General features: G+C 36.7%; 1 protein-coding gene across 6 annotated transcripts in view; it reads right to left on the minus strand.

Annotated features, from left to right (window-relative positions):
* NPAS3 (neuronal PAS domain protein 3) overlaps nt 1-16178 on the minus strand; it is a 605283-nt gene that overhangs the window by 419379 nt on the left and 169726 nt on the right. For 4 of the 6 annotated variants that reach the window (XM_048306927.1, XM_048306924.1, XM_048306928.1 and 1 more), the window contains 2 exons: nt 2248-2492; nt 2085-2135 (listed from right to left, as the gene is read on the minus strand). In XM_048306927.1, the coding sequence (XP_048162884.1) occupies nt 2085-2135; nt 2248-2492 (296 nt within the window). The remainder of the gene's footprint in view (nt 1-2084; nt 2136-2247; nt 2493-16178) is intronic. The other 2 variants (XM_048306925.1, XM_048306930.1) reach the window with 1 other exon arrangement.

Genomic DNA, 16178 nt, shown 5'->3' on the forward strand with positions numbered 1-16178 from the left:
CTCAAATGATTTTCCAAATGTCTTTAAGTCTATTCAGAAGATTGTTTGTGCACATACAAAGTATAATATCTAGTGTTTTATTGTAGGTTTATCAACCATACTTCACATGAAGCTGCAAGCTATTTATGTGAGCTTGTTTATACATATGAACTTCTTCTAGGGCAGCAAAAAGCAACCTTAATAAATGAAACTGAATTTCTTTTGATGTAATTTCATGAATGTTTGATCAGAATGTGTTAACAGGTTTCTATGTAAGGAGAACTGGTGAAGTCATAAAATATACCTGTACTATACAGTTAAACCTGCTTATGGGGAATTATACAATGAAACATTCTTTCATCAAGCATTGTTTCTATATACTGACACATAAATAATACAATCCTACTTAGGATAAAGCTAAGCACCCAAACAGAAGGAAAAAAAGTCAAAACCCTTCCTGAGCCCCCACACCCCTTACACCTAAAGGAATGAGAACCACAGCACTAGATGGCTGGAAGGGCAGGGTTATTCTATCAGATAGGGTGAACAGACATTAAATGTTCCCAACTCTTTTATAGGGAGAAACATTAATCTAGATTGGACTATTTATGCTGTTGCCTAAGATTATGATTTTGTTCTGTAAAATTATTTTCTTCATTAGAATCTTTGCAAAAAAAGGAAGATTATATATTCAGGTATATATTCCAGAAGAGGATAATGAAAAATAGATCCCAGATACTCTGGAAATATACACAGAGATCGGCAGAGCTCAGACTTTCAGTAACACAGGACAGCTTGTAGAAGCACAGACAGATCATAGATTGCACAGCAGAGTCCACTTTACATCTAACTTGAAATACTGTTTAATTGCCTGAGAACAAACTCTCATCCTGTAAAAATGGGGAACATTTGCATATTATATCAGAAGCCTAATGAACCATGTTCTACTCATGCCCTGGATGATGTAATTATTGCCTTTTCGTCTCCATGAGAATTATATATGATGTGGCAGATAATATAAATTAAATATATGAAATGATGTAACTATGTCCAGCTACTAAATCCTCAGCCTGAAACTGCATTGGTTTTTGCCGTCCGTGCCTCTCTCCATTCACTGAAAATTATAACTTTCCTTAAATAATATCACTTCCTTTAAATGGAAAAGCAGGTAAAAACCCTTTGCACCATCAACACGAGACAACACAGACAACTGTGGGCTGATAAATAAGATTCTATTTCTACCTCCTCCCTCCACCCTTAAATGTAGCTTTTTTGTCGGCCTCATGATATATACATTCTATCTAATTTAGTGTCGACTAAGAGTTCACTGTTCATAATTTGTGGAAAAAACCTGAAGTGCTCAAATCTCATATGCCTCTTCCAAAAATACGCTTCCTTCAAAATGTGAGATCAGTAGCTAAAATTAAGGAGAGGAGTTTTCTGTGCTGTCAAAGCCAGGACACCCAGAAATCCCAGGTTTGGTAACCCTGATTTCTGGTTTTGCGTCTTACTCCTTAATTTAAAACACTTATCAGACAGAGATCTCACTCATCCAGATGGGTAACCTAAGCTGAAAAAATAATAAATTACAAAAATATCCACTTTACACAGGTCATTGGAAAGACTATTAGGAGCAACATGCGCACAGCCTCTAGTTTGTGGCAAGTCACATCTAACATTGCTTTTGCTGCCCAACTGCTTGTTTGAGCATTAAAAGAGGAAATTTAATACTGAAAACAGTCTAATTTTTGATAGATGCCTACTGGCTCAGAAGTCAAAATAATTTCTATAGACATAACGAGAGGATAAATAACATCCTAGTCTCTCACCTGAAAATTTACGCATGTGGATGTGATGCTTTCAAACTTCAGAAATACGTGATTCTACCTTTAAGGTATAGCCAGAAAATTAAGACATTGAGCTCTCAAATCAAGGAATAATGCCATGTTCCTCTCAAACACATCCTTATGCAAAATACTACAACAAAGCAACACAATAACAGCTAAATAACTTGAAACACTTTAGTCTACATCGCCCAGAAGACTTAAAGCTGTAATAGTTACGTTGTTAAATAAAAAATAATTAAAATAAGAGGTTTATTTCACCTTCACATGGTGTCTTTCTCATGCAGACCTCAGATTTCCACATTTGAATCCCTTTAAAGGATTTGATATGCAGGGAAAGAAGAAAGGATGAAAGTAAAAATTTCAATTTAGAGGTTACTAAAGGCTGCCATACTCTGTAGTACACAACATATTTACTCCATACCTTTTACTGATGTATTAGGTGGAGGTCCTTCCATCCTCAAGTTCCATGGAGGATCACCTTGATTAGCAAAGTCCCTCATTTTCAGATAGCTAATTGTAAGTCGGATGATGGATGCCTTGTCAAGCTGGCTGGTAATGGCTGCAGGCAGTGGCAACAACTTTGCCAACTCATAGAATTCAAAATTCTCCTTTCCCCGGCGAGAGCGAGCAGCATCTCGGGACTTTTCCTTCCTCAAAGCTTGTAAACTGAAAGAAAATAAACAAAGTAGGACATTCATCAATATTAGCGTTCTGTCACATTCAACCAATTTACTTTTTCACTGCTGATCTCTACAAATTACATTTTCAAAATGCTGTTGCACATAGAGCTACAGATTTCAGGATATATAAAATGTTACTCCATGCTTGAATGATTAAAAGTAATGACAGTATTTGAGTTTCAGTAGTAGCCAACATATGTAACTACTCTTAACACCACTTTCTTTTTAGCCTGCCTTTCCTTTGTCTGCTGTCAGTCTCATGAAAAAATTCCCAAGAATACTGTGTATGTGTGGGGTTTATCTGTCTAGGTGCCATTGCTTCTTCTGACTCACTGTAAGACAATTTTGCCTTAATTTTTATCAAATTCTGACTCTTGGGAGAAGATTAAAAGGTGATTCAAGTGTTTGTCACCTCTGACAGGGGCTGCAGTGCAGCCAAGATGACCAAACAGGTTGTGTAGTAACTGCTGAGACACAGAAGTTTAAGTCTGGTGTAATAATGTAAAACTTCCTGTGTTTAATGAAGCTGTTCTTTAGGAGTTGTTCAACTGTCTTTGCAGTGGAAGCAGTACCCTTTGTTAGTGGGGTGAGAAAGCCCACTTTGTGATTCACATTTCTGACTGTAATTCGCTACCACATACATGGCAGACTGATCACTTTTTGATCAGAAAGGACCTTCTGCTTTACATGGAGCTGTTGGAAATGCTGAGACATTCATTTATTGCATAGATTGCATCTATGCAACACTGTTGCATAGATGTATCACTTGCTACCACCAATATAGAACACGCAAAGATAACTCAGATTTTACTCCTGGGCTATTTGCTTAATTGGTGCAAAACTCCTGAATGCAGCATGATGACAGTGGTTAACAGCTGGGGGCTTTTTTCCCTTTTTTACACAGAGCAAAGCGTTCAACCTCAGGATATTACAAGCTTCACAGTACATCTGCCTCGATGGATACAGGTTGGTGCTGGTGCTGGTGTCTGTCCATCATTCTGCAAGGTGAGTAAAAACTGTTCTTGTACCTCATTAAGGGTCTATCTTTCCTTTGCTTCATTTGTTTACCTACTAATTTGATGAAGTTAAAGCCACGATTCCATTAGCTAGTCATTGGTTTACCACAGAGCTAGAATACAACCAGTATGTATAATGGAATAGCAAATGCTTCTCTCAAGCTTCCACAGCCCTTCCTGAAACCCTGGATTTTATCAACAAAAAAGTCATAATGGCCTGATCTACAAAAGCACTCCGACATATGAAGTAAATCAGTAGAATTGAGGCACGCCGATATAACAACATGAAGCTAAGAGCTCTATTTTACCTGTTTTTCTAATTTGGGAATAAACTACGGAGTTTCTCTTTTTTTGATATTCTTAACCACCTGCATTTTTGTAGCCATCTTTGCCACTTCAGACTGGGAAGGGCATATCAGCTAGGCCCTTAACACACAAATGGAATCCCTCCATGACAGTTCCCTTAGTATGGTTAACACATTACATTCCCTATACAATTCTATACCAATAGCAATTTTATTTAAAAAGACAGTCTGGCTAAGAAATAGGAATGGTGAGATAAAGGTACAGGAGAAAACAGCACATCCTTACCCACAGGTAAAGATACACAATCCTACTGAATGACACAGTAAAGTACATACTTGGTTTAATGAACTCTATACAGAATGCTAGCACATTGATTTGCAAATTATATTCTAGGAAAAATGTACCTGAAAAATAATATTTCACAATGCACATTGTAGATGCATCTCTATCCAATTTCAAATTTTAAATATCTACCGTCAAGGATGTGGAAAATCCCTTAAAAGGTGCATTAAATATAACAGATGGAAGTATTTGATGTATACACAGAAATATGGGAGCTACAGGTCTGTGGGGTATGAACTGTCCAATTAATTCCAAGGAAGTAGTATACCCTCTACAAGTTAAATATATACAACTGCAACATCAGGCAAATTTCTCTGCACAATTGCTTCCAAGTGAAAGCTCAATTTCATGGCACAAGACATGGCCTTTTCTGCCTGTCACCACCTTTTTTTTTTCCCCAGAAGCCAAGTCTGAGAACTCAAGTCCCCAAATCAAGTTAGCAGAAGAAATGAGCTTATAGATTTGTTCTGAAAGTCTGCACCAAGAGGGTCACACCTTCTTTCCAAAGCATTTAATTATACCCCTATGTAAGAAAGGAGATTTTTGGAAATCCCTATTAAAACAAATCAGAAAAATTACAGATCTCAGCAACTTCTGAAACTGAAAATGTTAGAAATTGAATAGTGATAGAATATTCCTTAGAAACACCAAAGTCTAAATCCACAGTTTACAAGTCCTATAGAGGTTTCAGGAGACTGCTGAAACTGAAAAATATATTGGAATGTAAACTTACGTAAAACCTTACTGGATCAGTAACAGTTTGCAGTGGAAGTCAGTTAAGCTGAAAAGTGAGGCTACCAGTGTCAGCAAACAGAATGATTGGAAAGCTGCCTATGTGTATGCAAACTTATACAACAAAAAAAGTAGAAGGGATGGGGAGCTGACATGATAGAAAAAAGAAACTCCTGAGAAACATTATTAAGAATAATTCACTTTTTCTCCCAGACATTTGTTATATTGTCATTTGTGGAAACTTCATGGGGTGAATTAAGTCAAGGAATTTGTAACTTGGAGCATTTTTCTCTTTGCATCAGTGCCATTAAGCCAAATTTTAAAAGAGTGTCCGCTGATATGTGCACACAAGTCCTAATCTCTACTCTATGTAATTCCGCTAGGGAAATACACTATACTGTTGGACACTGCAGTTATGCTGATAAAATGGGTCCTTAATTTGGGAGCAGTGATTTCCTCAGCAGGATGCAGGAATTCATTAGATACAACCTAAACATGGCTGTTAATCCTCTCTGGCACCTGTGATTCTGATAGGCAATATCAGCTGCATTGTCAGATGCTCTTAATAAAGCAATATACTGGCACTAATAATCCCAAGAGGATGCTAGAAAAGAGGAGTGTGAAGTTCCAAACAGAAAGCAGTGGTGCTGACACCAGACCGAAATTCATCTCGGCTCCTGTCATACGACACTGGGGCTAGAGGTGGTTCTTGGAACATAAATGAATTTGTTAAGTATCAGGCTGCAAAAACTTAGAAATACACAGGCTCTTCTGCTAATAAGAAAAATTAAAGTGTGGGAAACTACACATGTTGACTAAGTGGATTTCAAACCAGTCAGAAAACACCAAGAAAGCAAGCATCACATGGTTAAGAGTTCTCAAATGACAGAGGAGATCCCCCAGCAGACAAGCAAATCTACATATAATATCCACAGTCCCAGTAAGAGAGTAACAGTGGGAAATATACACAAGGGATATAAATATTGCTTCCTCTTTGCTTCCTGTGGAGAAGGGGTAGAAGCTAAGACAATTGGATAAGGGTGCATCACTGTACAATGCAAAAGGATGATGTTTTCATACAATGGTGAAACTTCATGCATTCCCTTAAGAAGACATTTCTCATAGAATTTCCATATACAGAGTCCACTAAAGAAGACTAAGAGGTTTCCAGCTGCTAGCTCCTGATAATTCTGAGAAGCAGTACCATATAAACAGGATATTTAATGGCTTGAAAACTAATGCTATTTTAGATATGGTTTCTAAAATATATTTTATTTTTCATTTTAGGGCCTTTCCAGATGGACTGATATAAAGGGGGTCTGGCTTTTACAGATGAAAGGGTACAATAAATACTACCATATAATTCTAAAATGGTATACATGACATTTCTGAAGTAGATTTTCTATTGAAGACACAGCAGATGCAGAAGACATGATAATATGGTGTTGCATAAAAGTTTTATTGGTACTCATAACTCACTTGTGATTTCATTGTGCTTGTGGTCATTCCAAGCTTAACCTGCTCCACGTTTTATTTCACATAATTTTATATACTTTGCATTCATAAGCATATACATGCATCCATATCTGTGTGCACACCCACAACCTTCACTTGTCTGACCAACTGACATCTGTCACTTTAAAGTTGGGACAATCACAGATCCTAATTTTTGCAGCATTTAATGGCAATCAAACATGTTACAGCACATCAACAGATACACTGACCTAGACAAGGAGTTTTTAGCATATGTTCACAGAATCACAGAATATTCTGAGCTGGAAGTGACCCACAAGGATCATCAAGCCCAGCTCTTAAATGAATGGCCTAGCTGGGGATCAAGTCTGTGATGTTGGTGTTATTAGCACCATGCTCTAACCAACTGAGCTAATCTCAGGGTCATAACAATACCTCGCTTCTGTGTCTCAGTTTGGGCACTAAGAATCAATGAAATAATTTAATTATGCGGATTTGCATTTTGAATGAAAACAGGAATGACTTCAGTTACGAATAATTTTTGCTTGCAATTTCAAAATATATCTTGGAAAGAGGTGCTTCACAGACTTGCCCAGTTCTAGAAAGGCAGCTCAAATTTACATTTCACCTACACTGTTCCCTTAAACCTAATGCAGGCAGGACCCCCCAAGCAGAGCTTCTCAGAAATATCGGCCTCCCTCTGCTCAGCGCCACATAACAGCACTGCTGGGATTTATGGTACCTTCATTGGACTTGTCACAAATAGAGATTGGATTGGAAGCAACGGCCATAAAACAAGGTTTGAGGGACAGACGGACTGCTGAGCTCAAGATATAGTGGCTTGAGCCAGTGGACAGCTTATCTGAGGTGTGCTATCATTGTTATTGCTCATTTCCATTCACGGGCACATTTCCATTCAGTTTTCTGCTTCACAAGCAGGAAAGTATGGCCAAGTCTCACAAAGGATGCACAGTATTTTTGAGAATGGCATTGAAATCCTCTCTGATTTCAGTACAAACTTTATAAACGCAAAAGTATACTAGAACAGAGCACTTTTTCTTATATTACTAAACATTTTCATACTTGTTAACCCAGATATTACTGAGCACTAGTGAATTTCTTAAGTCCCTAACAACAATATGGATTAGTAGCAGCAACTCCAGATATAGTATAAAAACAGCACTTAATATCTAATAATGTTTATAACAGGATTTATAGAGAATGAAGCAATATGTCTCTGTGTGTATTTTTCTATTAGTCTTTTAAAGTCAAGGATCAAAAGGTCCACTGTAAACAGTATCCAACTCTCTAAAGGACAAAGTCAGATGAATATTATAACCATTTCACAGAAAAGAAATCAGATATAAGTAAAGGATATGCAACATTAGAATACACAATGAATGTACTACAAAAAATTTGGACTGGAGATAAGTGATCCAGCCCCCTCAGCCCTCTGAAAGAGACTTTAAATTATGTATGTCCCTCTATGTAGAGTGTTTCCTAATACAAAGAACACAAGCAGACTTACTTGCTATTGAGCATAGTCATAGTATTACATAAAGCAATAAATTTATGCTGCTTCTGAGTCCAGAGTTGTGCATTTGTGCAATTCAATATGAGTTATACCAGAAAGATCCTCTTATATATTTTCTTTGTTCCACATTAATATGATGTGACATAATGTTCCCATACTTTGGATATTTTTGTATTTAAATCAACTTTTTGTCCCTTCCTCTTTTATTAATAACCTCTTTACATAATTTATGTATTTACATAATAAAATGTAGTGGATGATTATGAAAATTTGACTAATACAAATGTTTATACATTCTGATCTATTACAGGAATAATCGATTACCTGTTCTCTCAAAGCCACATCCTTCCAAATATTTTCTGGGGCTTCAAGCTGACCAGTGAAAACAACGAGGGCAGTTAAGCCCATTTAAAACAAGTACATTTAAAATCTGACTCTTAATGCCCGGGCAATTCATTAAGATAATGTCCTGCTCCACCTATAGGTTGCCACCCATAAGCCATGTTCTGTCATATAAAAATCTTTTTTCATATTGCTGATGTCATGGAACAATTAAACTTCATTAGAAGCTCAAAGAATGGAATAGCATCAATATTTAAATGAACCAATTATTTGGAATATTTATTGATTTTTCTTCTATATGACTTTTCTTATTCCTGATGTTTTTTTCAAAAGTTAATAGTGGCATTTCAGAAACAGTGTTCAATCCAATGGATATTAATCTGAACAGCAGTGCACATTTTCAGACTCCAAAACAATTATTTAGACTGTAGGAAAGATGAAGGAAGTAAAGCTGACTAACCTGCACTGCATAATTGTACATGTTGCAGTTGCAAAGACCAGTTTTGGAAGTCAAACATCACCATTGGTGGTAGCATGAGCCTAAGGCTTGTTATTATAAATTTTTTTGTTATTCTGTTTTTCTAAAGGTTATGCTCTAGAGAGTTCACAAATATGCATGAAACTGGATATTTTTTCAGTATAGTAGACACAAAATACAAAAGAATTAAGCAAGAGAACTAATGCTCCTGTAGATGTAAATTAAAAGAAGAAAAATCCTCTCTCAACCTTCTATGACTAATTCAATTAGTTCTGAAAAATTGATAATGAAAGTATGTTAATATGTTTACCTCTAATTTCTACACTACATTTTGCTATCTTTGGGGATTTCTTTGCTTTTGAGACAACTTTTTGACTTGATATCTTCTCCCTTTCTTTGCTTTTCCTTTTTTCTTTTTGCTGTCCCATTCATAGATTTCTTTTCACAAAGATTGTTTCTGAACTGAGAGTACAAGAACTTCAAGACTAATAATAACAGTTACAATGTTTAAAAGAGGACACTACTTTTGTGAGGGGAAAACCTCCAAAATCAAAAGCCGCATTAAATTTTACCTTCTTTCTTTTTAAGTTGATCTGAGAAGCCAGACGGCAGATTTTTATGGATTTTTTCTGCTTGTTTGCTTAGGAGATCCGAACATTGCTCAGTCTCACTATTTATCAATTAATCTAGCATGAAGCCTCAAAGGAGAAAGGTCGACTTGTATTAAAAATTCATCCATCAAAAATTCATCAAAGACTTCAGCATTTTAACTTGTGAACCTTTGAACACCTACATACTTGTCAGATCTGTGGTCATAGTTAACTGGAATCTATAGTTACCACACTGCCTGTACTTGCTCTGACACGAGCTGCTTGAAGAGACTTTCAGGTGAAGGTGCAGTACATAACCAAGTGAGGCAGACTGCTTCCTCAAACTGCTCTTTTCATCAGACAAAGGATATCTAACATCTGACTATGTTCAAAGTCAGTAAAATCAGACCCTTTCAATGACCAAACACTTTTCAGGGGAGCTTATTTTTTCCCCACCATAAAAAATCACCATTCTTACAGGCAAGAATTTGCCAAAAAGGTAAATTAACCATTATCTGATATTATCATCAATGGCCTAGACCACAAATTAAAGCCATTTAATGCTGTCTAAGAAAAAATAATGTTTTGAGACTTTCTTTAATGTGTGAAGAAAGCTGTATAGTATATGCCGGAAGTTAAAGCTGGAACCTTCAAGTTCAAGGTAAAAACTCTGCTGCTTAACTAATGCACTGCTCATAGCTGTCATAATTAATTTATGTTAGCCTCTGTAAACATCAAGAGTATAATAGGCCAATTTCACAACTAAATATAGATGCACATTTTGCCCTTATATAAATGGCAGATTGCTGCTGTAGATCATCACTGCAGCAACACGTCAGTAAAGATGCACTGTTTGATGGTCTGATGCTCACACAATATATAAAACCAGTTGTAATGGTTGTTTGGAAGCAAAGTGTAACATAGCAGCAAAATTTCATTTGTTCCACAAACTCAGGATATATTAAGCTTGGCTGACAAAGACTGTTTGATGTGCTAAATCAGTTTGACCTTCATTTTTGCTTTATATTTCTCATTTAACACATGAAATGACCATTATTTTTTCACTGTATAGGAAAATATCACAGAACTGATTTCTATTAAGACCTTTCTTTTCTTTGTAGAAAAAAAAAAATACATTTGGCCAAAAGTGCTTTAGCAATTATTGCAAAACTTATAAAAAATAATACCTATTAAGCCCAGCTTTTTATTATACCAATAAGACTTGAGGTTGGTTTTTAGGAGTTGTGGTTTCACAGAAGAGGATCCTTTTATTTTAAACATGTAAATGTGGTTCAAGGAAAAGGTTTGTGTATGCTTGAACTAATCATTAAACTGAATGTTTTATCACCAGTACGTACCTCTGTTGAACCGTATAAATAACAGGATTTAGTTCCAAAGTGAGTCATTAAAACATAATAATAGGAACATGGCAGGTTTTTAAGGATTACAAACTGCATCAATCCCGCACAATCTTTTAAAACTAATGTACACCTTGATACAGAAACCATTAAGTGAGCTGTGATACACTAGTTTAAATCCAAATTCTACAACTAGAACACTAGTGTTTCAGTCTTTTTTTTCTTCCTATGTTGAACTAAGCAATTGCCACCCTCCTGATAATAGAGAAACCGCAGTTTTATCAAGCAATTTTGCAGCACCCAATAAACAGCACTTTACCTTGGAGCAACTTGTACATTTCACACCTTAAATTTCTATTTACCAAATCAGCTAATCACTTCACAATTGAACTTCTCAGAACAAAAAATTATCAATTAAAGTGGTTGAAACTCCTGCAAATTATCATTTAGGAATGAAGTAATTGCTTTCATCAGGGCAGAAAAGCCCGCCAGAACAGAAATGTCACTTCAGATTAGTGTTCTCACTCCTGAAGCTATGGATGACACAGCTGATATAAGACTAAATGCCAAGACCAATCAATTGCTTTTGTGGCTCTGTTCTGAGCTGCTGTAAAAGGGGCCATTTTCTAGGATCTACTCTTCATTATAGTAAATGCTATCTCCTTGGTAACATAATTCCATTTCTCATAAATTCCGTCTGAGAGCATTGTCCTAACAATGGATGTTTGTGGAAAAGAATGCTGTTGGTTTAATGCAAAGAAATTAAGTGTGAACGGCTGTCAAAGTACTACAGTTTGATTCTTCTTAAACATAAATTGAAGTCTTTACATTAAAAACAGAATACTTTGGCAGAAATGAATGTTCTGAACTAGTGTGATATATTGCATTTGGAAGTGATGTATTTCTGATTGAGAGTTTAGACTCATTTTTGAATACCTATGTTCTGTCTATAGTGGGCACACTTATCCCAGGCAGAGATTTGTCAGTTTAAGAGAAAGTAGATAAACACTCCACTTATTTCACACAGTGCAGTTAGGAAATGTGAAACTGCGTAAGAAAACATGGTCTCATTATCATATGACATGCTATTTGTTAGCAGACTCATCTGTGTATAAAAGCTTTCTTTGAACTGAGCCCTTACTGGAAATATCTGTATTTCAATTTGTACTGTTCAGCTTCCTAAAATACTTAGAATCTGAGTTATGGTCTCCAATTAAAAGGATATCTGAGAAGCTAATTTGGTGGAACAGCAGCAATTTCCTGCACTGCTCTCCTCATGACTGAAGTTTGGAAACAAATTCAAGATTACACATTTTCGTTCAAAACAGGATGAAAAGTATTCCTCCCTCAATGAGCATAAGCAATTCCAATTAACAACAAGAAGACTTATGTGACAGGAGAATATATTACCGCATATGTAAAGAAGCAGTTTATTCAGCATTAAGACGAAAAGTGTGACTTTATTATAGTATTTCTATGGGTAACCAAAGAGCGAGCACAGGTAACACTGCTGCCAGATTGTGACTGTAGTCCTGAATGATGGCAATCACATTAACACATGAAAAACTGCACCCATTAGGTGATGTGGGGAAAACAAGAGGGCAAGAGAGACACAGTGTCATGGTGTGTCACATCTGCCTGCTTGAAGTAAACATAATACTTTCAACTGCAAAGCTTCAGTCCAGGTTCTACACATATGCTATTTCATATGCCACACTAGCAATGCTATATAGCATCCTGCACTTTAAATATGAGCTTTACATTTTGGCCTAACTATAAGCTACTACCTAAATAAATCTCTCTGAAGTGAACAAAAGCTATCCAAATTTCTGATCATGCTGCTTTAGTGAGTACTGTCTTTAAGAAGGAACACTTCAGGTTAGGAGTTTTTTATCTGGTTCTGAATTAATAGCTGTTATTTTCCTCACCTGTGTTAGAGCTATTGCAGAAACTTTTGCTGGAACATTTATATCAGCTATAGCCATTATTTTCCACAGCATTATTTTACCAGTGATAGCTCTGAAATAAACAGCTACACAGGTGAAAACATTTTTGGCTTTTTATTTTTATAAAAGTTGTGTTTGCACCAGGTAGTTTATCTATACTGTTAACTTTTACTACTGCCAAAAGGCCTAAGAGCACAATGTTGCCTTCAGGCAACTCAAGTTTGCTCTTTAGAGATGACCTAAATAGGGATTTTGTTAGAGTTGGCTGTGCTCTCTGTAACTGTCCGCTTCAATTTAGTTCCCAGAGCCAGGAAAAAAAGGCAAGAATTCCAACCTCTCTCTTTCACTGCTGCCACATAAATAATCTCTTAGTGGTGTGTTCTCAATTACTACAATACTAAGACCCTTTCTGAAGAAAATAACATTCTTTATCTCCTTAGCCACTCTTACAATATCATCCTCATCATCTCCTAATTCTCTCCTTCCAATCTAAAAGTTATGTGAACAATGATAAGTCTATGCAGAACACACACAAGTTGTAGTTTTGAACCCTCCTCATGGGTTCAGGGAGTCTTTGCAAGGCTTTATGTGAAGAAGAATTGAAGGGATATAGGACACACTGGCACTGCAGTCCAAAGGAGCTATTCTAGTTCAGAGCCACAGCTGAGCTGTCTTAAACCTGACAAAATATAACTTCAACAGGACAAACAGTGAGCTACAGGACCACTGCCAGCCTTGATCCCTGCATGTTTTTTGCTGCCTGTGATGAAACCTGTACTGACAGAGATCATATTGTCATTGATACTCAAGCTACCCAGTTCTAAAATATCTCCAAGCACATCTTAAAAAAAACATAAAAATACAAACACATGCAACAACAGGCCTGGATGGTGGTATAGCTACCTTCCTTGGATGCTCAAAACCAAGTAGTGCATGCAGAATTTTTATTCTGTAGTCTTAGGAAGACCCTGGTGCCTTCAGAAGCTCACTGGTGGATTTATTCAAGCTTGTTTTCCCAGAAGCATGAGATCCACTCTTCAAGGTGCATTGCTAGCTGCTGAACCATTGACTCAGTAGAGCATGAATGAACTTCAAGGCCTTTCACTCTTACCCCCTTTAGCAGTTTAGGGTAAATTAGTGTCAGTAGAGCACAAGACAGCAAGATTTTCACACACAGACATTTCTTCTACCTATACTACAAGTGAATTAACTTTTATTACTGCTTACATATTCCAGGATGGGCTACAGCCTTCACTGACTTCCCTTGCAAGGGACTATATTTACTTTCCATTAAATGCTCTGGGACGTGGAAAAACTCTAAGTGCCACATACACTGGTGAAGGGCAGCAAGTCATTTGAAAAAAGATATTGTTAGTTTTTCAGCAGTTTCAATACATTGGGATAAGAATGAAACCCACATTGCTTGCAGAAGAACTTCCTCCTTGTTCCCTTTACAGATACCAGTACTGGCCACACACATTATTTGGTTTAAGTGTTTCCTGAAGTGCCAAGAAGAGTCTGCTGTCAAAGGTTATGCCCTCATCCCAGGGGGTGCGTCATGCAGTGGTAACTGCTGTGCTGGAGGTATGTCCCTATGTATTTTCATTTTCAGGTACTTGCAGCACCTAAATAAAGTTTTCAGATATGGTACAGCAAAACCCAGTTCTCCTCAGAAACCACTTTAATTAGTCAGAGCAGACCTGCTGCCACATGGATTTTTTAACCAAAGTGTGATATTCCAAAACCTTTCCTTAAAACACACTCATCATCAATTACAACCCTAGAACTGTAAAAAATAAAACTTAGACAAACGCCTCAGAGTTTTAACAGTTGACATAAATCTCATGCTCTAAGTAATTCTTATCTTCTTTAGCAATATTCAACTACCAGCAAGATTAACAATATCCTAAATCCATCAGACTGCATCAAGGGCATTAAAATTATCAGGGCTCTGAAATACTGTCCAGCAGTTGCTACAACTACTCCTCAACCTAGTAGTAAAAGTCCTTGCTAAAACAATTCCTCAAAAAGGGCCAACCAGTCACAGAGATGAGAAATGTGAGTGACATCAAACCACAAAACAAAGGACAATGCAGAGGCAAGGGCCCCTTCTGAAAAGCTCCTTGCCTTGAGTGACCTCTTAATTACCCAGCAGATGAAGTGCCTTCCTGCAAAGTCTTACAGGTCTAGATCAGGGAGGAATATCATGATTATCTAAGAATCATCTTCAACATGAGGCAGGCCATATAGCATTACCCTGTAAATCTGGTTTCTTTTGCAAAAGTATCAATCCTAATCTGGAAACTCCAAGATGTAAAGAATTTCTATTGCTAAGCAGCTGCACTGTTTAAATTAGCCTCACCATTAACATTTTGTGGCTTTTTTTCCAATTTCAACTTTGCTGAGTTCAGCTTTCAGTCACTGAATCTTGCAATTCTTTTGTCCACTAAACAAAAGGAACTCCAAATATCTGCTATCTTCTTCCTGCCTGGGTAATTATGGTCCATGATCAAGTCACCCTCTTAACCTTCTCTTTGACAAGATACTCGATTGATTAAACAAATTCAGTCATTGTATGTTTTCCATTGCTCATTTTAGAAGTCTCTTTTTTTTTTTCAACATAAAAACAACTAAAAGATTTCAGCACTGAAAGCAGCAGCATCAATCACCATTTCCATGTTCAATACTTCAACTGATACATTTAACGATTATTTTACTCCATATCTGAAACACCATTATACTGGGCTACAGTGTTCTACTAGTACTCCTAAGAAAACTTAAATCCTTCAATTTGGGGTACACAGAAGAAAGAGACACTGAGACACAGCTTTGAACTACATCGTCAGTTATGCGTTTCTCCCTGTGTTAGTCTTGGCCAGTCATGGTTTTTATGTTGCAGAAATGGAAACAGATCTGATAAGTTCCATAAGCTATAGAGAATGTAAAATGAGAGAAAAATACTAATTCATTCATGTGAGAAACCAACATATTTTCTCTCAGGCATGTAGAATTTTCTTAGCCGAATCTAGACTGAGCTTCTGCAATCATTTCTGTATTTTATTTTTGAGGGACAAAGGAATCACAAGCAGACAAGTATTTCTTTTACACCACCTCAGAATTTTTGGTGTAAAATGAGTTGCGTTAAAATGGCTGAACTCAGAAACAAGAAGAAACATTCTGCAAAATGATGCATTCTTGAGATAATCCCCAAAAGTCACTATTCACAGAGATGTTCAAGACAATTAAGGTATGATTTTCAGAACCACACAATTCTGACAAACCCTGATCCTAGTGAAAAGATGCACCAGGTGCTGTGTTTGAAAATGCCACCTTGCTGTATTTAAAAACCTGCCCTCTCTGGGATAATATCAGTCAGGTAAACTAGAAATACTTTGGAGTCAAGAGGAAATTTACACCCATAAACACTGCAAGTTAATCTTGGATCTTACCTGTTGATAGATCCACAAGCTCATTGGAAGAGGAAAGGGTTGCAGTGACTGCTAGACTGCTAGTAATAGCTACTGAGTGATGCTTAAAACCAGCAATTGCTTAAGG

The sequence above is a fragment of the Corvus hawaiiensis genome, chromosome 6 (genome assembly GCF_020740725.1).
Source record: "Corvus hawaiiensis isolate bCorHaw1 chromosome 6, bCorHaw1.pri.cur, whole genome shotgun sequence".
Taxonomy (NCBI): domain Eukaryota; kingdom Metazoa; phylum Chordata; class Aves; order Passeriformes; family Corvidae; genus Corvus; species Corvus hawaiiensis.